At 39.4% G+C, this 23,781-nt stretch overlaps 2 protein-coding genes across 2 annotated transcripts in view; both read right to left on the bottom strand.

The window, feature by feature from the left end:
- The window catches only part of LOC126426519 (uncharacterized), a 60,807-nt gene extending 54,454 nt beyond the window's left edge, over positions 1–6,353 (bottom strand). The window contains exon 1 of the mRNA XM_050088424.1: positions 6,260–6,353. The gene's annotated coding sequence lies outside the window, so the exon portion shown is untranslated. The remainder of the gene's footprint in view (positions 1–6,259) is intronic.
- A 12,065-nt stretch (positions 6,354–18,418) lies between these two features.
- Positions 18,419–23,375, bottom strand: LOC126427368 (60S ribosomal protein L18a). Its single transcript, XM_050089717.1, has 4 exons — positions 23,244–23,375; positions 22,704–22,883; positions 21,582–21,758; positions 18,419–18,650 (listed from the first exon to the last, which is right to left on the bottom strand). The coding sequence occupies exons 1-4, from the start codon at positions 23,259–23,261 to the stop codon at positions 18,492–18,494; spliced, it is 534 nt and encodes a 177-aa protein (XP_049945674.1). The 5' UTR covers positions 23,262–23,375; the 3' UTR covers positions 18,419–18,491.
- Between the last annotated feature and the right edge of the window lie 406 nt (positions 23,376–23,781).

Raw genomic sequence — 23,781 nt, 5'->3', positions numbered from 1 at the left:
GGAGAAAGGGATAATGTCGACAATTTTAGACCTATGCCACCAGTGTTTGGTTAAGTTATTGAAAAGGCTGTGTATTTAAGGATAATTTATCATTTTATATCAAACGATTTGCTATCAAAAGCACAGTTTGGCTGTAGCTTAACAACTGTAAATGCTATACTCTCTTTTCTCTGTGAGGTACTGGATGGGTTAAACAAAAGGTTTCGAACACTAGGCTTATTTTTTGGTTTAAATTATCCATTTGAGTGTATTGATCACAAAATATTGCTCCAGAAGTTGGACCATTATGGAATACAGGGAGTAGCTCACATTTTTTCACCGAGCGAAAGGCTCTTTACAATTTGTACAGAAACCAGATGGCAGTTATAATAGTCAAGGGACATGAAAGGGAAGCAGTGGTTGGGAAGGGAGTAAGACAGGGTTGTAGCCTCTCCCCGATATTATTCAATCTGTATATTGAGCAAGCAGTAAAGGAAACAAAAGAAAAATTCGGAGTAGGTATTAAAATCCATGGAGAAGAAATAAAAACTTTGAGGTTCGCCGATGACATTGTAATTCTGTCAGAGACAGCAAAGGACTTGGAAGAGCAGTCGAATGGAATGGATAGCGTCTTGAAAAGAGGATATAAAATGAACATCAACAAAAGCAAAACGAGGATAATGGAATGTAGTCAAATTAAGTCGGGTGATGCTGAGGGTATTAGATTAGGAAATGAGACACTTAAAGTAGTAAAGGAGTTTTGCTATTTGGGGAGCAAAATAACTGATGATGGTCGAAGTAGAGAGGATATAAAATGTAGACTGGCAATGGCAAGGAAAGCATTTCTGAAGAAGAGAAATTTGTTAACATTGAGTATAGATTTAAAAGTCAGGAAGTCATTTCTGAAAGTATTTGTGTGGAGTGTAGCCGTGTATGGAAGTGAAACATGGACGATAAATAGTTTGGACAAGAAGAGAATAGAAGCTTTCGAAATGTGGTGCTACAGAAGAATGCTGAAGATTAGATGGGTAGATCACATAACTAATGAGGAAGTATTGAATAGGATTGGGGAGAAGAGAAGTTTGTGGCACAGCTTGACCAGGAGAAGGGATCGGTTGGTAGGACACGTTCTGAGGCATCAAGGGATCACAAATTTAGTATTAGAGGGCAGCGTGGAGGGTAAAAATCGTAGAGGGAGACCAAGAGATGAATACACTAAGCAGATTCAGAAGGATGTAGGTTGCAGTAGGTACTGGGAGATGAAGAAGCTTGCACAGGATAGAGTAGCATGGAGAGCTGCATCAAACCAGTCTCAGGACTGAAGACCACAACAACAACAACTTTAACAACAGACAGTAAAAGATCATTCATTATTCACAGTGTTGAGAATGGCTGTGATGTGGGGTCTGAGGCAGGTACAGTCACGTGGAGGGTGCCCCAGGGGTCAGTGTTGGGGCCTCTCCTGTTCCTTATTTATGCCCTCTAGTATTACGGATAACTCTAAAATATTTCTGTTTGCTGATGACACTAGCTTGATAGTAAGGGATGTTGGGCGGAACATTGACTCGGTTTCAAATAGTGCAGTTCTTGAGATAAGTTCATGGCTAGTAGAAAGTAAACTAACGCTAAATCAGTTTTTACAGTTTCTAACACATAATTCAACAAGACCTAACGTTTTAATTTCACAGAATGGGCATATTATTAGTGAAACTGAACAATTCAAATTTCTAGGTGTTCAGATAGATAATAAAGCCCATGTTCAGGATCTTGTTCAAAGACTTAATGCCACCATTTTTACTATTCGAACTGTATCTGAAGTGAGTGATCGTTTGACACAAAAATTAGTCTACTTTGCTTATTTTCATTTGCTTATGTCTTATGGTATTATATTTTGGGATAACTCTTTCCATTCTAAAATGATATTTTTGGCTCAGAAACGGGCAGTTTGGGCAATAAGTAGTATAAGTTCAAGAATCTCTTGTCGATCCCTGTTCAAGAGTCTCGGTATTTTGACATAGGCCTGTCAATATATATATTCCTTACTGGCATTTCTTGTTAACAATATTAGTATTCCCAAGAATAAGCAGCTTTCACTCAGTTAATACTCGGCAGAAATCAAATCTAGATTTAGATCAGACTTCCTTAACTCTTGTGCACAAAGGTGTGCAATATACTGCTGCATCCATTTTCAATAAGCTACCACAAGAATTCAAAAATCTTAGCAGTAATCTATGCACTTTCAAATCAAAGCTAAAGAGTTTCCTCATGGGTCACTCCTTCTATTCTGTTAAGTCTCTTAAGGGAGTTCCTTGAGAAATTAAGTCGATTCTTGTTGTGTTGTTGATTGTATTTACTTAAACTTTTGGCTTGACTTTTATCGGGTTCATAAACATTTTATTTTTATCTGTTATTACTTTTATATTGTTATTTCATGTACTGACACATTCCATGACCTTGAAGATTTGGTCCTCAATTTGGTCCTACAGAGTCTGATGTGTAAATAAAATAAAATATGTCCTTCCATCTACATGGCAATTGAAAGAGTTGCTTAGAGTACACACACATACGGGCTTCATCCACAGCTGGCAAGCAATGTTTCAATCTATTATGGCAACCACATAATATAGTCTATATTGTGAGACAATTTATTCCAAAATGTGGTTGGGTTAAAGAACAGTTTCAGGAAGTTATCCACCTGATAATTCTGATTATAGCAGTTCCAGTATCGTCAGCATTTTCTGAGAAGTCATTCAGCACTTTGCGATGACTTAAAACTTTCCTCAGATCAACAGTGACACAGTCAAGACTCACTCATATACTCCCCAACATGTCTTCGAGACAGGGCTGGCAAAATTAATCTTATGGACATCACAAAAGAATTAATTGTTTACTGAACCCTGGAAAGGAAATTATGCACAAAACTTGTGTGTAAAATTTATGGTGCCTAAAGGGAAGATAATAAATCTTCTTCAAAGAATTTATTTTCCCGTAATATGCTATGCACGCTGTCTGTAAAACGATAACAATGATAATGTGGTCTCCAGTGAAATCGTAATTCCTGTTCATAAGTGGTCTCAGAGCAAAGTAGAACTAATGTTTTCCATTTACATAATGTCTATTTCAAAATTGTTGTTGTTGTTGTTGTTGTTGTCTTCAGTCCAGAGACTAGTTTGATGCAGCTTTCCATGCTACTCTATCCTGTGCAGGCTTCTTCATCTTCCAGTACTTACTGCAACCTAGAACCTTCTGAATCTGCTTAGTGTATTCATCTCTTGGTCTCCCTCTACGATTTTTACCCTCCACGCCGCCCTCCAATGCTAAATTTGTGATCCCTTGATGCCTCAACCAATCCCTTCTTCTAGTCAAGTTGTGCCACAAACTTCTCTTCTCCCCAATTCTGTTCAGTACCTCCTCATTAGTTATATGATCTACCCATCTAATTTTGAGCATTCTTCTGTAGCACCACATTTCGAAATCTTCTATTCTCTTCTTTTCTAAACTATTAATCGTCCATGTTTCACTTCCATATATGGCTACACTCCATACAAATACTTTCAGAAAAGATTCCTGACACTTAAATCTATACTCGATGTTAACAAATTTCTCTTCTTCAGAAACGCTTTCCTTGCCATTGCCAGTCTACATTTTATACCCTCTCTACTTCGACCATTGTGAGTTATTTTGCTCCCCACATAGCAAAACTCATTTACTACTTTAAATGTCTCATTTCCTAATACAATTCCCGCAGCATCACCTGATTTAATTCGACTACATTCAATTATCCTTGTGTTGCTTTTGTTGATGTTCATCTTATATCCTCCTTTCAAGACACTGTTCATTCCGTTCAATTGCTCCTCCAGCTGTCTCTGACAGAATTACGATGTCATTGGCGAACCTCAACGTTTTTATTTCTTCTCCATGGATTTTAATACCTACTCGAAATTTTTCTTTTGTTTCCTTCACTGCTTGCTCAATATACAGATTGAATAACATCGGGGATAGGCTACAGCCCTGTCTCACTCCCTTCCCAAACACTGCTTCCCTTTCATGTCCCTCAACTCTTATAACTGCCATCTGGTTTCTGTACAAATTGTAAATAGCCTTTCGCTCCCTGTATTTTACCCCTGCCACCTTCAGAATTTGAAAGAGTGTATTCCAGTCAACATTTTCAAAAACGTTCTCTAAGCCTACAAATGCTAGAAACGTAGGTTTGCCTTTCCTTAATCTTTCTTCTAACAATAGTCATAGAGTCAAAAGGAACAAAATTATTTCTAATTATTATGTAACTGGCGCCATATTTAGACTTTTGACATTACTAAATTGTTTCTCATTTTGGAATAAAATAACACTGACCGCCTAAACAGCTTCCTGCACTATACATGCATGCTTCATGGTTTTGCTGGAAGACATAGGCAACACCTAACTCACATAATTAGACGAAATGAAATCAGTGAACAGGTAGCTTGCCACCAGGCCCCCCTCCACACACACACACACACACACACACACACACACACACACACACACACACACACACACACACACAAGAAAATCTCTCTCTCTCTCTCTCCTCTCTCTCTCTCTCTCTGTCTCTGGCTATTCATATGCCACTGCTGACTGAATGGACAGCGGTCAGATATCTGACAGACAGTATCAGGACTTGAAGTAACACTTCTGTCAAACGGCAGCATTCAGTAAATTTTGCAGCCCAAAACCAGGTAGATAGTAAAGCGAAAACTTTACCAAGTGAGGCTGTTGGAAAAAGATGTTTACCAATTCAAAGCATACATTGTGCCTCCGAGACAGGTTACTGTCAGAATTCTGAGTTGCTGATGTATGACAAGTTAGTAAATATGTTAACCCTTCCACATAAATCTTGCACGATGATCATCAGAAAATTAAATAGATTCAGACTTCTGCAAACATGTGCTTGGGAACACTTCCCCTACACCACGACAAATTAGCAATGGGGAGGGGGTGGGGGGGCACAAGACGTACTGCTGGTCCTCTTATACAAAAAAAAAGAGGTTCAAATACTCAATTTAGTGAATTTTATAACCTTTTTTTTTGTGAAACTGTTGTACAGTATGTCCTGTTTATTGTGATCACACCAAGTAACTTTTTGTCCAAAAACAAAATAAAAAAATGTATAAGAACAACTAAATTGAAGCAAGCACAATAAAACACCTGGCCAATCTATGAGAAGAAATTCCTCTCAGTGAGCACCAAATGTGAACTCTACCACTCCATTGTTAATCCTAAAACAATACATGCATGTGAAACACTATTCAAACTGAACACTAGATTGGCAACAGATAAACTAAAGCATGCAGACAGAAGAATTGTCACAACAAATATCAACGAAAAACACCAAATGGGCAGACAACGGAGATTGATGCACATTGAAGTGGTGTAACAGAAAACTGAGTTGGTAACAGATATGATGCAAAAGGAGAATATTGCCATTTTCTGCTACTTGCGGTATTAAGATTAGCAGAAAAGAGGCTACTGAAAAAAGTGATTTTCGAAAAATAAAACCAAGAATAATTGGTTTGGAGAGGCCCAGAATGATTCAGAATAGTTAAACACAACAATGCAACAAACTGAAAACACAGAAGAAAAGATCATTCTCGTGAACAGTGATGCTAGACTTGAAGCTAAAAACATTTAAACAAAAATGATTCACCATAACCCAGAGAAAGGGCACCCAGGTTAAAAAGAATGAAAACATGAAAAGCACAGGTGTGAAATAGTCAATTCTCTACTTGGAAGGCTTAAATAAATATGAACTGATTCACTTTGTTAGAAAATGGATATAATTAGTATATATTATGTAGTGATATTTATATACACAACAAAATCTTCAAATTAAAATAACTTCTAAACTATTGCATATTAGATAAAATTAATTGCATTTCTGTAATAGGAAACTTAGTAATGGGACTTAACATTAGTAAAGGTCAGTGCTCCAGAAAAAGTTTAATAGTGGAATCAAAACTTTTAGAGCACATTCTACTATGAAATTTTAAAGTGCACATTGTTTTGTGAACTAACTGGATTATAGGAACTAGCAAAAAAAGTAAATTACTGTTTGAATATTAAGAATCTGGGAAACAAAGACTGTAAAGTAATTTGGATATTGATTAGAAAGTTGTCCTAAAATAAAGTGCATGAAAGAAACAAAATAGCATTTGTTTACTCTGGAAGTCATGCCAAAGTAAGTGGAGATACTCGATTTAGTTGCATTTTATCTGTACGATCCTGAAAGCACATTACTTACCTCTATTAACGTGAAGGTAGTATTCTGTGATTTTAATTACACTGTTTGAAGATTGTAGGAGCAATAATCTTTACAGTCTCTAAAGCTATTGACTCAGGCAGCTTTGACTCAGCTTCCCTCTGCTACAGTGCATAGCACAAATATTTGTTTATCTCGGTTGTGATAACCTAACAGATACGGCCCTGTTGACAGATCACTGCCTACGCCACTACATGGCCAGTAATGAATGAAAAGCTAACAGAAGACAGAGTACTTGAGTAATAGCAACTTAGCTCCAATATTGTTTCTCATACATATAAACAACATTCCTCCTAATGTACAATAAGCAGAATTTGTTCTCTATGCAGAGACACTAGTATTATAATCAATCCAAACATATGTAATAGTAAACAATGCTCTCAAAAGTATTACTGAGCAGTTTTCTGCAAATGGTTACACTTTCTTGCAAATTCCACCACTATTTTGTTTATGTATTGTGGAAGTTACATGTTTCATTAAGAAAGTAATGGACACTGAAGACCAAGTAGTGTATAAAAATGAAAATTTCATAAATATACTACAAGACAAAATGGTACTGCATAGTGAATATGCAAAAACAAAACTAACACAAGATGAGCCTCTACTAGCAAGGAAAAATGTTACAAATTACCACATTACATTCAAACAAAAAAAAAGTATGGCATTTTAAACTGGTTCTAAAAATCTATCTTTTAAATAAATTTTACAACAACATTGATGAAAATATACTACTCTAAACTGTATAAAGATGAATATATATTAAGATGTTCCTAATGATATTACAAGAGGCAGTTTTCTCTTGTTTGTGGTAAGAACATGGGCTAGTGCAAAGTATGTAGAGACTCTAGCAAGTAATTACACATGTCGTCCCACAATAAAACCGATGTGCAACACAACACGTGCATCACAGTACTCCGTGTATTTTGCACCTGCTTTGCATTTGCATACGCACTTGTTTTTTCAAAACATACTTATAAGCCTGCCTTTGAAGCTGTCTCTTGTATGACATTTATCTGAATTGTTGCATCTTCTGTAGATTCAGCTAAGATGGCAACATTGTCTGTAAAAATCAATCAATCAAAATTCATACTATCCCATTTCCTCTCAATTGTGATTTTTTAAAATTCCTTCTTTTTCTGTTCTGTTCTTCCATTTCCTGACTATCTTTTCTAGCACACAACTGAACAGGAATGGGGACAATCCATCTTGTCTTACCCCAGTTCTGTTCTCACCTAAAAACTTAATTTTGCATACACTGAAGAGCCAAAGAAACTGGTACACCTGCCTAATATCGTGTAGGACCCCTGCAAGCACACAGAAGTGGCGCAACACGATGTGCCATGGATTCAACTAATGTCTGAAGTAGTGCTGGAGGGAATTTACACCATGAATCCTGCAGTGCTGTCCATAAATCCATAAGAATTCGAGGTGGTGGAGATCTCTTTTGAACAGCACGTTGCAAGGCATCCCAGATATGCTCAATAATACTCATGTCCGGGGAGAAGTGTGTAAACTCTGAAGAGTGTTCCTGGAGCCACTCTGTAGCAATTCTGGACATGTGGGGTGTTGCACCGTTCTGCTGGAACTGCCCACGTCCGTCGGGATGCACAATGGACATGAATGGATGCAGGTGGTCAGAGAGGATGCTTATGTACGTGTCACCTGTCGGAATTGTATCTAGACATATAAGGGGTCCCATATCACTCCAATGGCACATGCCCCACACCATTACAGAGCCTCCACCAGCTTTAACAGTACCCTGCTGACATGCAGAGTCTGTGGATTCATGAGGCTGTTCCAATACCCGTACATGTTCATCCGCTTGTTACAATTTGAAACGACTCGTCCGATCACACAACATGCTTCCAGTCATCAACAGTCCAATGTCAGTGTTGATGGGTCTAGGCAAGGTGTAAAGCTTTGTGCCATGCAGTCACCTAGGGTACGTGGTGGGCCTTTGAGTCTGAAAGCCCATATTGATGATGTTTCATTGAGTGCAGTGCACGCTGACAGTTCTTGATGGCCCAGCATTGAAATCTGCAGCAATTTGCGGAAGGGTTGCACTTCTGTCACGTTGAACAATTCTCTTCAGTTGTTAGTCCTGTTCTTTCAGGATCTTTTTCTGACCGCAGCGATGTCGGAGATTTGATGTTTTGCTGGATCCCTGATTTTCCTGGTATGCTCGTGAAATGGTGGTATGGGAAAATCCTCACTTCATCGCTACCTTGGAGATACTGTGCCCCATCACTCGTGCACTGACTATAACACCACATTGAAAAATCACTCAAATCTTGATAACCTGTCATTGTAGCAGCAGTACCCAATCTAACAACTGTGCCAGACACTTGTTGTCTGGTATAGGCGTTTGCGACCACAGTGCCACATTCTGCCTGTTTACATATCGCTGTATTTGAATTCGCATGCCTATACCAGTTTCTTTGGCACTTCAGTGTGTGCTGACTTATTAATTTGGCTCTCCAAATGATTTGCAGTGATTCACACCCAGAGTAGAACCTCTAGTTACTAGTATACAGCTCTTTAAACAGTTGGGCATAATGCAACAGCCTCAGAAACATTTAGTTCCTTTTGGAACTTACTGTCGGCATTCAACTACTGTTTTAAAACAACATCAATACTGGCAGATGTAACATTAGATGGAGAAATGATTTACACTACCTACCACTCAGCCCCTGCATGATGCGGAAAGGAGTCAGGTGTTCAACCATAAAAATCTTTGACCAGTTAGCAATGGAGTGAAGAATGTAATAAAAACAGGAATCATAACTGCTTCACAGCTCCTCCGAGTCCAGGGAATTTCTGAATGCCTAACAATGAAGTACACTGCCTGATTAAAAAAAGTGAAACATCCAGAAAGGGAAGAGGAAACAGAATGAAACTTCACAGACTCAGAGGGTATGTGATGTTATTTCAGTAACTACCAAATTGAGGAGGAGGAGGAGGAGGAAGAGGAAATTATCATTTAATGTCTTGTCGACAATGAGGTCATTAGAAACGGAGCACAAGCTCGGATTAGGGAAGGCCGGTGAAGGACAGTAGCTGTGCTCTTTCGAAGGGACTATCCCGAATTTGCCTTAAGCGATTTAGGGAAAAGACACAGAACCTAAATCGGAATGGCCGATTGTGGGTTCAAACATCGTCGTCCTGAATGCCAGTCCAGTGTGCTAACTACTGCACTATTCCACTTTGTGCACTACAAAAATTGAGTCAAATTTACAAAGAACTTGGCAGTATGAGCCCATTTATCAGTATGTCTTTGCACTGCATGCGTTCACTCATTCGGTTGGGAAAAGTGTCATACGGCTGTTGTATCTTCTCCTGAGGCAAGCTGGTCCACAACTGTCGTAAGTGGCCCTCGATATCCCAGGTTCTTGCACTGGAAGGAGTTTACACCCGAGCCGGTCCCACACGCGTTCTACGAGGGGCAGATCTGGTGCACTTACTTCCCACAGGAATACCTCAACACCACACAGACTGTTCCTAGAAACATGTGCCATGTGAAGGTGAACATTGTCCTGCTGGAAAATGGCACCACGGTATGGTCACGAGAGAGGTAACACACGAGGATGCACAACATCTGTGATATAGCACTGTGCTGTCAAAGTTCCCTCAGTCACTACCAGCACTGTCCCCAAGTCGTACCTGACAGCTCCCCACGCCGTGACAGCAGGAGAACCACTGCTTAATGAGCGACGAGGCGCATTGGTTAGCACACTGGACTCGCATTTGAGAGGACGACGGTTCAATCCCGCATCCGGCCATTCTGATTTAGGTTTTCTGTGATTTCCCTAAATCACTCGAGGCAAATGCCAGGACGGTTTCTTTAAAAGGGTACGGCTGACTTCCCTCCCCGTCCTTCCCTAATCCTATGGGACCAGTGACCTCGCTGTCTGGTCTCCCTCCCCAAACAACCCAACCCAACCACTGCTGTGCCTCTCTGAAACATTGGAATAATGGGATTCTCTCCCCGGGTTGCCGACGTACTAGCTGTCAGTGGTCATCTGGGATAGTGCAGAATGACAATTCCTCCCGGAACAGAATCTGACATCATTCGTAATGAATCCGTACTTCCCTGTCACTGCACCAGCCCAGACACAGCTGTTTTGTGTTGCGGTGTTAATGACGTGCTACACACAGGACGGTAATCCTACATTTCAGCTGCTGCTTGTCTCCAACCGATGGTGTGACAGAATGTTCAAGGCAGTTCATTACTTGTTTTCAGAGGACAGCTGCAGATTTGATGGGGTTAGACTGTGGTTGACACATTGCCAGCCTTCCTGGTGGTGGTTAGGCACAGCCAATCAAAACTTTGACAAGTACGCCTGCCCTCACATTCCCATGCTGTCCAACATCAGGCCACTGTCACATCTGAGCGGCCTACAAATACGGATCTTGCACAGTTCAATGAACTGGCCAAAGGGAGACCAATGAGACCTCTTTCAAACTGTCAGTTGTTGACAATGCTATCTAACCCAAGTACACATCATATCCAGGTTATTCACGATCTGATGCTCTAGGTGCCCCTTATACAGAGTGTACATAAAGTCCGGAAACACTTTGAATTATTTATTGCCCATCATTTTGAAGAGAAACCCCGACAGTTTTTTCACGTATACTGCAACAACATAGTCTGGTAATTTGCCAATATTCAGAGCTAGTCACAAACGTGGCGGCCGTGCTACAGAAGGGGACAGCTGTTTCGTGAAATGGCCTCCCCGATCACTAGATCTCTCTGCGAATTTTTGTCTGTGGGGAGACATTAAATGTCTGGTGTCATGTACCATCTCTGCCACATGATGTAGCAGAGCTCCGGGAGAGAACATGGGAAGTGACTGCCACAGTCGACGATGCCATGCTGGGACAGGTATGGCAACAATTTGATTACCGTATTAGGCCTGCTGGGTCACTCACGGTTCCCATATTTGTAAAAAAAACTTTCAGAGTTTCTCCTCATAATGCAATATGTATGGCACCTGTAAAATGTTTAGTTCCTGTGCAACAAGTAATTGAAAGGGTTCCCGGGCTTTATGTACATCCTACCAGGCCTGGTAACAACACTAACGTGAACAACACTAGCACACCCTGGTGGTCACTACATGTCACAGAAAACTGCTGTCCTAATCATTTACATACCTGCCAAATCACTGTACGAATGGCGAAAAACCTTAAGAAATCACGTAAATGGTCAGCATGTTGCCTTATTTTCCACTAACTGTAAAACTGCCTCATTCCACGTCATAACAAAACATGGCTATTATGATCCCTGAAACATACTGCAAATAACTAGGACTAGGGCGTATGTACTGCGGTGACAAAAGTCATGGAATACCTCCTAACATCGTGTTGGACCTCCTTTCACCCGGCGTAGTGCAACTCGATGTGGCAGAGACTCGAGTCATTGGAAGTCCCCTGCAAAAATAATAAGCCATGCTATCTCTAAAAAATGGCTCTGAGCACTATGGAACTTAACATCTAAGGCCATCAGTCCCCTAGAACTTAGAACTACTTAAGCCTAACTAACCTAAGGACATCACACACATCCATTCCCCGAGGTAGGATTTGAACCTGTGACCGTAGCAGTCGCGTGGTTCCAGACTGAAGCACACTAGAATTGCTCGGCCACCACGGCCGGCGTGCTGTCGCTATGGCCATCCATAACCACAAACGTGTTCTTGATGCAAGAATTTGTGCAGGAACTGACCCTGTGACAGCTCGACCGCTTTAATTCTTTGTTTGTTGTCCTTGGTATCGATGTACTGGCTGGAAAAAAAAGGGGGAGGGGGGTGTGGAAGTGCAACTACTGTCTACTGTAAATGATGTAGCCAACAGGTGCACAGTTGTGTCTCACAGTCTTTTACTTTTACTGTTCACAGCCCCTCAATAATACACAGTTATATATGGCCAGTGCACTGTTGTTTAAACTTTCCATAAGCCTTATTAATAATTTTCAGCCGAACATCCACATACTGTTTGAATAGTTAAGTGTTGTACATCTGCTAGCAGTAAAAATCTGACCATAAAGTTCAAAGTTCTTGATGAATGGAAAGGTGCGTATGGGGCAGACACTGTCATTGTTTTAACACATGGGCTAATCTTGTAACATTTATTTCACAGTGAAGATGAAGCGTTGTTGTTGCTCTAACCAACACAGGTTTCTGGTCTGAAACTTGGCCGTGGACTGACTGTCTCGGGACCAAAAATCAGGTCCTTATATATCCTCACAATAATAGGTACTGAAACTACACATTGTTCGAAGGTAAATTTACAGAAATTACAATTAAAACTTAACTCTTTAAATTAACTGAATACATCAAAATATAGGTTCTTTTTAACAGTTTCTTCTACTACACGGGTTAAGCCGAATTATTTGTTTAAATGATGAAACTAACATATAGACATGTAAACAACACTTTTGACAAAACTGTTAATTACTTTGGAATTAATTAACAGCTGGATTTGCTAACATGTTTTTGAATAGAGCCAAAGAAGTACTTAAAGAATGCTAGTGTTTCAATTTCCAAATATTTATAATTAGTACAGAATTTATATTTGTTTATAAGTCAACGAAAGAATTTAAGTTACAAAACAATTACTAATTTCAATCTATAACAAAAGATGTTAACTAGGAATGGTCAAAATGAATTAGGAAATTACATACACAAAACTAAGCACAAAATTAGATCTGGTGCTATATTCTTTAAAACTGAGGGCCAACCTTTCTCTTTCTCGAAACTGAAGATTATACACACGTATGTTAATAGTAATTAGTGAAAAAACAACCAAATTTAAGGAGGCAAATGGCAAAACAAAAGGGAAAGTAAAAAATATCCCAGCTTGCTTCGTCACAACCCCTCGTCCCACAAATGTTTGATGGGATCCGTGTCAAACAATCTGCGTGGCCAAATCATTCACACGAATTGCCCACGATGTTCTTCAAACCAGTCATGAATAATTGTGCCCCAGTGACATGGCACACTGTCACCCACAAAAATTCCATTGTTGTTTGGGAACACGAACTCCACAAATGGTCTCCAACAAGCCAAAATTACAATTTCCAGTCAATGATCAGTTCGGTTGAAAAAGAGGACGCGCTCCATTCCATGTACACACAGTCCACAGCATTATGGAGTCGCCACCTGCTTGCACAGCATCTTGTTGACAACCTGAGCCCAGGGTTCTTCACCAGACTCAAACCCTATTATCAGCTCTTACCAACTGAAACCAGGGCACAGCTTTCCAGTCATGTAGGATCCAAACGATATAGTCACGGGCTCAGGAGAGATGTTGCTTTGCTGTTAGAACAGCACTTGTATGTCTTCTGCTGCCATAGCTCAGTAATGCCAAATATTGCCACACTGTGGGACATTCACTGTCTCACATTCACTTCTGTGATTATTTCACGCAGTTTCTTGTCTGTTAGCACTGTCAATTCTATGCAAATGTCACTATTCTCGGTCGTTGAGTGAAGGCTGTCGGCCACAGTTATTGTCCACGGTGATATTTAACACCCGAAATTTGGTAGTCTCGGCACACTCGACACTGTGGAAAGTGCTACTCTACTCTGGGTGGGTTGGTCGATTTGGAGGGAGGGGTCCAAACAGCGAGGTCATTGGTCCCACTGGATTACGGATACAAACAATACTGATTCCCCTCACAATTCCCAAAATGAAATTCTGATGCATCTACCTCCAACTACCATTCCATGTGCACAATCTCAATTCCCATAGTACGACCATAATCACACCGGAAGTCCTTTCATGTAAGTCATCACCACAAATGGCAGCTCCGCCAACACACTGCTCTTTTGTGCCGTGTGTATGCGATACTACTGGCATCTGTATATGTGTATGGTAGGACATATATTTCCTGTGAGACTCAACATACTCCTGTGTTATGAAAACCAAGTGCAGGACATTAAATTAATAATAATAATAATATCAGTGATCGCCAAACACTCCTGTGTTATGAAAAAACTAAATTTATGCACATGCAGCCATGTCTCTCAGAGTGTACTTCAGTCAGTAAATGGCCATATTTGTAATGTTTTCACTTTTTCAAGAAGTAACTAACTTTTCTCATGCACTTTCTTCTGTGTTATATTCTTCAGAGTTGCACATCTCATTTCATTTCCTTAAAAATGGTGAACATACATCTTCCTCCCCTGTTTTGTTTGAATTCACATATGTACTTCAAGCTTACCCAGCAGTGGCTGTGTAGCCTATTTTTAAACTATGAGCAGGTAGTAGCTCAAGCCATTCTTGCCTGTGAACAACAAACAAGTTTCTTGTGTTATTCAGTCTTGTTGAAGTTATCTGTGTGCAATATATTTCAGAAAAACTGCCTACAGTGAAAAAGTATTCAAGTGAAATTACAACAGTTCATATCTCAATGTGGTAAGAAAGTATTTTCAGCTGACAGATGATGTAAACTACACAACATAAAAGTAACTGCAAGGAAGTCAGTCAATATTCAGAAGCACTGGGCAACAGAAAACAAACATGGAGTACAATGGATCGAAAATGGAAAAACACAACAGGAAATGCTTTTAGGGGAATCCCACCAGTCTTATTCAACACAAAGTTAAGAACTTTATGCAGCTTTACTTAGTGCTAACATACACAGACTGAACCATCAAACATTTCATGAATTCTTAGATAAATACATATGAAAATCTCCCTCAAGCTACAAAAAAAAGCAATGAAACAACTCAACGGGTTGCAAATAAAAGAATATGGACATCAACTAATGAAACCACGTAGTTTATGGGATGATGTATTGCATGTACGAATTTTGGAAGGAGATGCTTCAGGTGAAAAGTTTCTACTACACTGAATATTTAGAAACATTAAATTTTTCCACTATTAGTAAATTGTTTGACGGGTCTATGGTTGCCATATGACCCAAGGCATTAAGCATGACAATACACTACTCTTCTACATCTACACTCCAATTAAGTGCCTGGCAGAGGGTTCATCAAACCCACTTAAAGCTACTTCTCTACTGTTCCACCCTTAGCAGCACACGGGAAAAGTGAATACTTGAACCTTTCCAAAAGTGCTCCAATTTCTCTTATTATGATCATTTTTCTCTCTGTGTGTGGGCACCAACAAAATATTTTCACACTCTAAAGACAATGTGATTGCAATTGAAATTTCACAAAGGTCCTGCCACAGCAAAAAACTCCTGTTTTAATGACTGCTATCCCAATCATTCATCATGAATGCTGCACATTATATGGTGAAAGCTGTTAAGGAAAGCTTTATACAGTACAACAGTGTCAGCTAAAGTAGAATGAAGTTTCCCTTCCAACGTACAAGGCTCTGAACATATAATTGCATGCTGACGAGAGCACATCTTTTTTATCTGAAAACTTGCACAAGGTATTAACTGTGTACTGCACGTCAGATCTTATAAATTTAAGTAACAATGAAGGAGATTGAGGGGGGAAGGGAGGCAGAGGCAGAGAGAGAGAGAGAGAGAGAGAGAGAGAGAGAGAGAGAGAGAGAGAGAGAGAGTGGGGGGGGGGGGGGCAGATAAGGGGAGGAGGTGATTACGATGTGTAGCCAATTCCTACACATATTTATCAATTGCAGGAACTTCCAGATAATGATTTTGCTTCAGTTCATCACTGCTTACCAGCTTCCACCTTGTGGGTTAGTGACACGCACTGATGCCCAAAGAGTGTGTGTTAAATACTTGAATTTTATTTGAGAGAAAGGGAGATAATTTGGTTCTCTCGTTTCTGCGTGTATAAGCGACATAACCCCAAATGGAGAAAGCTAGAGCTAATGAATGCTTTCAATTCTGACTGCTGATTATGTCAAGAACGAGGGGAGCTGACTATCACTACACCACGACTCCTTTGGTTATTCACTGACAAAACTTTTCACCAACATTATTAACAGTGCTCCTCACTAATAGGTCTCTTGACATTCACAGCATACATGGAGAGGCATATTGCTTAAAACCACAAATATCTTTGACACATCCAAAGATACCAGTGACTGTTCCCACTTGGGAAAACATTAACAGCTCTATGAAGGGAAAACATAAATAACAGCTCTATGAAGGGAAAACATAAATAACAGCTCCACAATCATCTGCAATTAATTGTCAATACCAAGAAAAGATACCAAAGATCCTTGAAAGAGGAACAGTCTAACAACATTGAGGATCAATGGGAAATTATATATTGTGCACTGGAGATGTCACAAAAGAAACACAGGGAACTGAAGCAAGGTACATAAGATTTCCATAGTTTGACATTGAAAGATATAGTAACAGTGAAGGGCAAAGCATGTAGAACATTCCAATCAAATTGCACAATAGTAGTGTGGGACTGTATGAAGAAAAAAAAAGATTGAAAAGCACATTCACCAACAAAGAGTGTGTGTGTATGAAAGCAAACATCAAAGAACTGGAGCTTATGGAGAGCCAGACTGAGCTGAGGTAATTTTGTAATAAGGTAACTGCTGCCCTTTTGCCTTTAGTGGAAGAACTAGCCTGGTGACAGATGAAACAGGAAAAGTGAGGGGATGATCTGTGAGCGATGGCACTGACATTTTTATAAAGTCAGTGTACCAGAAGGATACCAAGAGATCCAATTGACACACAAGGATTACATGATTCCAGGAGAGAGAACTGCTCTGAAGAAACTGAAAATCTGTAGGTCACCAGGAACAGATAATATTCCAACATAACTGTTCATGCAAGGTGGCAATAGATTCTCCTAAAGCTGTTCGTTTCAATGTGGGATGAGAAGACAATGCCCAGCAGTGGAGAGATGGAATTATATGCCCTGTATAATGAAAGACGATATGTTTTTGAGTTCCACATTTGCGCAACTAAACTGCTAAACTTGGGAAGCACAGTATTATCCAACATACTATTTTATTGTCTATCAATTGTTCAGAGAGACTGGCTCACACTAATGTAGATTTCTCCCAATAGCTAACAATTTTACCCAAATGCAAATTTTAGAAAAAATAATTGAATTTGGGGTTAATTTGCATCACCTTTTTGTCGAGTACAGGCCACTAAATTATAGCATAGACAGAGAGCAACTGTACTGTGCTTTGACTGAACTAGTAACACCTGGAAAATTGTTAAGACTTGTTAGAGAGAGAATGAATTAGTTACAGGGTATTATCAGGCTGGAAGGAAAGGTGTCTGATCCAATGGACATCCACGCTCATTGAAAGCAAGGTGGTGTGTCTCCTGTTGCCTTGGAAAACATAGTTGCAAGAACTGTGAAGGCTATGAAGGAGATAATCACACTTCAGCAGGCCAGGACCACCAAAAGAAGGAAAATATGAGTGCTGTAAGAAATGCCACCCTCAGTAACTTTGAGAAGCATGTTTTGTAGAGAATTGAACAGTTTAAGTATCTGGTATCAACAGTCAACCACTCAAAATTACTACTCTTATGAAATCAGAGTAATAGCAGCCAAAAGAGCTTATTTTGTATTAAACTATTTTTCTGAACACTTAGCTCTTATGGCTAAAGTACTGTTTTGTAAATTAGCACTAGTACTTATATATGCCTGAAAATTTTATCAATAACATCAGAAGGCACTGGAATGCTGGATGCCTTTGAAGGAAATATACATTGTGATTTTTAATATTTTTATCATTAACACCAGAAGACACTGGAATGCTAGATGCCTTTGAAGGAAATATACATTGTGATTTTTAAGACTTCTTAAATACTTACACAAGCTGTGGAGCACCAAGCATAAAATATTTTCACTGCATCACAATGTTTGTTGGAGACCTGCGCATTATCTAAGTTACTTTCCTGACTATACCTCGCACTTTGAATATTTACGATGAAAAGTGCATTAAATATGGTGAACTGCATTAAAACACGGTGGGGAAAAAAAAAATTTAGGCTACACTACAGATCACAGTTACCACGAACCTTTACATGGTATTTGTTGGTTTCAACTCTAAACTGAATTTTCTATTTACAATCTGACAGAGCTTGCATTATGCTGCAGATCAGTGTGTTCACAACCAAGATTTTGAATAGGGGGGGGGGGGGGCCTAATATCACAGTAGCTCATTGAATCTCACACATAACATGCACATTCTGCTTCATTAAAAGGTAGTAAAAATTACACCATTTATTCTTACAGTACAACTTTATTGTTTCACATCCAAAACTCGGAAACCCACAACAAATGTCCACAATATGTTTACATATAGAAGGTCCTGGGTTTGCGGACTGAAAACTTGTTCATGAGGTGGCGCTGCTGGATCCTCTTGGGCAGTGGGAAGCGGATCTTTGAGTCGTGGAACTGCTTCACCTGAGGTCGCCGGCAGTTTGAAGCCTTTACCTGCTCCACCTTGATTATCTGAGAACAGGAAATTAGCCATTAGAGAAATGCAATAGGCTAAAGTGAACTTATGATGCAGCTTTTTCATCATTAACCGCTGTTGATAATTCATTACTATCATTTGTAGCCAATGGGAATCACTCCATCTTATAATGTTGGTTGTCACAAATATTTGTTTTTCCAACTATGCAAAATTTCGTGGTGGTCGTTAGTTTGGGGGCAAATAGCTCTGCTTCAACTGCAGCGAGTGAAACAAAACACCCTTAATTTCATCTATTAATCGTAGGAAATTACTAGTGAGCAATGTCATTGGCTACCCACACCTGATTCACGGTCCCCTGTGTTCACTTCCAGTCATTCATCATGCACACCATTAATAACAATACCATGCAACAGAGAACCCGTGGTACACGATAAGTGCACTTTTTCCAAGACATAATGTAGATATATAACCAGCATACGTAAATTGATACAGCAGGTAACCAGCATGAACTGAAAATACGAAGCTTGGAACCTTAACAGTGGCAACTATTTATTTACAGCTCCTACAAAATAGGTAGGTTTTTCAAAGTTTTACTGACCTTCATAGAAGTCACCAGCGACGTGGAAGTCATAGGATAATCTTAGCACTGCCAGCTATGTTGACAGTTTGAGCAGTGTGGTCTATTGCCTGAAGAATTTGTGGCAGTTCTGAAGCGGATGCCGTGAAGTGTCTCCTTCAGTTTAGAAATCGAGCTGAACTCACGAGGGCTTAAGTCGGGGAGTGCAGTAGGTGGTATAGCACTTAGCAGCCCCACCAGTCAAACAAATCAGTAACAGCTTGCACTGTACGTGCTTGGGCATTGCCCCGCAAAATGATGGTCAGGTCCTGCAGAAAGCGTTATCACTTCTGTCTCTAAGGTGGTCGTAGGTTGTGTTCCAAAAATGAACAGCATAGAGACAGAAGAGACAACACTATCTGTAGGAGCTGACCATCATTTTGCAGGACAAAACTCAAGCACGTACAGTGCAAGCTGTTACTGATTTGTTTGACTGATGGGGATGCTAAGTGCTATACCATCTATTGCACTCCCCTGACTTAAGCCCTCATGAGTTCAACTCGATTTCTAAACTGAAGGAAACACTTCACGGCATCCGCTTGAGAACTGATACAAATTCATCGGGCAATATACCGGGCTGTTCGAACTGTCAACACACATCGCTGGCAACAGGTTTTACACAATATTGGTGACTACTTTGAAGGTCAGCAAAAGCTTGAAACACACATCTATTTTGTAAGAGCTGCAAGTAAATCATTCCCAACTTAGAGGACAGGCAGGAGATGAGTCACATAGCCAGCCAGCCAGAACCAAAGTGAAGCTGCAGTAAGTGGAGAAATAAAATAAACAGGAGAAGTTTGACTTTGGCGGGTATTACACCATGTTGTGTTTCAAAACACAGGAAGGAAAACGACTTATTGAAAGCAAAGATTTATTTAAACAGACTCCAATGTTCAAGATTGCCTTACATAATTACGTAATTAGGTTGCCTTACATAATTAGGTTTAACCTTGAGACACAAAACTGATTACAAGAAGACCTTTGATATAGCCAAAAGATTCTTCCTACAGGACATTCTTATTAAACAAGAATATCCTCTGTATCTGTGTATGCCAAAAAGTTTATACTGTGGGGAGAAAAAGTACCTGTGTACCAACTACACAATAGTCATAAAAATTATGGCTTATTCCCCGTACTTTAATATTTGCAAGGCTGACAGAGTGGCAACTCAGACCAGGCTCGCAAATTCAAATAAATGAAGGCAATCACTTAAATACAAGACTGTGCACAAACCATTAAGTTGTTACTTCAGAGCTGTATTACCTTCTACAGGTCTTCTTGGAGTGTAACATGAAGATATCAGTGAGAAAGAGGAAGCATATAGCTTCTAGAGGCAAATAAGCAGCAGGAGGAGAAAAGAAGAGGTTACTTCACAAATTAATGTAGTTTCAGAAAATTCAGAACCAAATTCTTACCAAGATCATTTCAAACAACAAAACTTTTTGCCTGTGAATTCTAGTAGACCCTAAATCATAGTTCCACTGCACTGTAGGTGCAAGTAAAGGTGCACTCAATAGTATCCACAGCAGCTGCATTGGGTGCCAATGTTAGTAATGACTTGCATAATGAAAAACTGGAACTGAATACATCAAATCTGGTATTTGGTTCTATTGTGTTACAATTTAGCCACATCAGAATTTTTGGTAAAATCCTAACAGAAATGCTATTGTAATATATATATTCCTTTCGTCTTCCCCTCTCCTTCCCTCTTTCCTGATGAGGCAACAGTTTGTTGCGAAAGCTTGAATTTTGTGTGTGTGTTTGTGTTTGTTTGTGTGTCTATCGACCTGCCAGCGCTTTTGTTCGGTAAGTCACCTCATCTTTGTTTATATATATATATATATAAATTAAACATCAACCTATTACAGCAATGGTATTTTTATGCTGAGCATTTGCCAGCTTTGGCACCTCAAACTGTCACATTAGAACCTAACCCAGGCTTATGGCTTCCAGAACTAGTTCTTTCCATTCACACTGTAAAGCAATGTAATCAATTTGTATCTTCCATCAAAACAAAGCATCAGGACTAGTGGTTCTCACTGACTATCATATACAACACCCAGTTGGCTGCCACCAACATCAACAAACTGTCAACATCAGCACACAATGAAAGAGCCACAGGCACTGAACACTAACATTGTAAACAATCTGTCAATTTTATATATATATATATATATATAGACAGTACTGGGCATTAGTAATGACAATATTACTCAAATGTTTCATAGCATGATTAGTAACATATGGTTGTTAGGTGGTGCTCTGCCGAAAGGACTACTGCTGCTCTCTGGCAATCAAAGGATTCTAAAAGCTGACAATCAACCCAATAAAATTATACAAGTATCCTCACCTGAATGGAATGCGCTCTCGCTCTGTGGCGAGCGCCCATATCCCGATAGCACTGAGTGACTGCACCAGAGACACTCAGGTCCCTGTACTCACGGTACATGTTGTGGGTGCCAGACCGGGAGTCATATCGTAACCAGATACCAAAGTTCTTGATCTTAATTGGGGACTTCTCAGGAATCTGTAGGAAAATGAGTCATTAATACATGCAAATTCATGTCGAATAGTAAAATCAAAACAAAAATAAACAAGAATCCCAAATGGCAATACTTGACTATGCAACGATAAAAATAAAAAGCAGATTGTCATAATTGTTTGCAGGACAGCTACCAGAGCAACAAGCAAAAATGAGCTTGGTCACACTTTACATTCTATTCACTATCAGCATAGGCCACTGCTCTGCTATACTGGGCACCAACCATTACTCTGTAATATGACAATGGTTATTGGCTTTCATTTACTCTTGGTGCAGCATGTTTATTTTGTGACACTGCCCTGTAACTAGTTGGGAAAGTGCACAAAAAGTAATGTCTTACCACCCTGCTAAGCACACCCAATAAAGAATGTTAATGGGCAGTGTGTGATCATATCCTGAAGGGAAACGCTTAGCTGTTGCTGCCTGAGCAATATTATGTGCAGACACACCACTCACTCCCATCATTAACTGTCAATCACTGTTATTTTAGGGGGGGGGGGGAAGTTATGACACGTGTCTGATCATAAAATTACAGGACCAAGTTTCCAATTACATAAATGTTATGGATTAATTCATCTTAAGAAGTGGTGCATAGATGTACATCATTTATCAATGGGTGCAAACAAGTGCATACACATTCTTGTCTTGCACTTCATATTTCTCACAGAATACAAACTTCACTTTAAAGTGTTATCTGCATAACATGGCAGAAATGGGTAATCCTTTTCTGACCTAATTTCCTCGCAAATGCCTTGCTGCAAACACACTATTCATCAAAAACCTTTAAATGTTTGACTGGCAGTAACAGCATTTAAGTATTAATGTGGGATATCCTGCTTTAAACAGTAAGGACCACTTGTAAAACAACACCTATTACTGTTCGCCCACACAAGCAACACTTGGCAAGTAGCTAGCGGAGTTCCATCTCACCTGCTTGATTGATACAATTTCCCCAGTGGTCTTCTTGAACTTCTTTAGTTGCCGCAGGAAATACCAGAAGCGGGATTTTGCGACAATGGAATCTGGTGCAAATATTCTCATTTTGTATAGTGGAGTCACCTTCTGTTTTTCTGATGGTAACTTCCGGCCTATAACCTCAAATTCCTTCAACTGTAAACACCAAATAATTTTTGTTTTAGTAGGTAGATTACTGAATAACATTAACAAAGTTGCAGTCACCAAAAAAACATTTACACAACACAAACTGCATGTCTATGAAATAGGTTAAAAATATTTTTTTCACTGATGGATCGTGTTCTATAGATTCAAGTGTATATCATAATTTCTTCTTCCACATGTTGACACTGCTGCCGGCGTTATATTCACTTAACAGACGTGTTACTATGACTGATACCAATATTAGATTAGCAAATTAACCATAACATTACATGTACCTCGTCAATCTCACAAACGAATTTTTCAACATACTGTTGAAACAGTCATAAATAATTGTAAAAATGTCATTATTACCTCTCCTTTGGCTTTCATTTTCGCCTAAATACGCGCACGTGTATTCCCAATCCAATGGCAACTCCGGAAGGACCCTGTCTTTGGACGCAAGCACCTTAAACAAAGATATTATCATGGTTACTCTGTCGAAAAATAATCGATTAAGAATTTCAAATCGAGTTTATACCATAGAAAATTTATACAATACAAAATTTCACACCTTTCAAATTGCAAAATTGTGTTTATGTTCAACAAAAAATTTAGTCTGAAATTCAGATATGGGTTTACAAAAGCAAATATTTACTGACAGGGGGAAAGAAGTGCTGTAGAGTGATCCAGTATCACCTTCTACTAGATTATTTCTTTATCTATTAATTTATTGTTAGATAATTCATAAAGTATAATTGAAACAATTTCAAATGTTGGGTAAAATAACTTATCGGGGGAAAGCAGTAAGCGATATCGAAGCTGAAGTGGTTTACTGTAATGCTGTCTTCTTTGGGCCGCTGTGTTGTTCTGCTATTGCGTGGCATGTTGCAGATAGCCGAGGGATTGGCGT

This window comes from Schistocerca serialis, chromosome 11 (genome assembly GCF_023864345.2).
Source record: "Schistocerca serialis cubense isolate TAMUIC-IGC-003099 chromosome 11, iqSchSeri2.2, whole genome shotgun sequence".
NCBI classification, from domain to species: domain Eukaryota; kingdom Metazoa; phylum Arthropoda; class Insecta; order Orthoptera; family Acrididae; genus Schistocerca; species Schistocerca serialis.
Note: the sequence above shows the minus strand (reverse complement) of the source record. Positions and strands in the feature narration are given on the sequence as shown.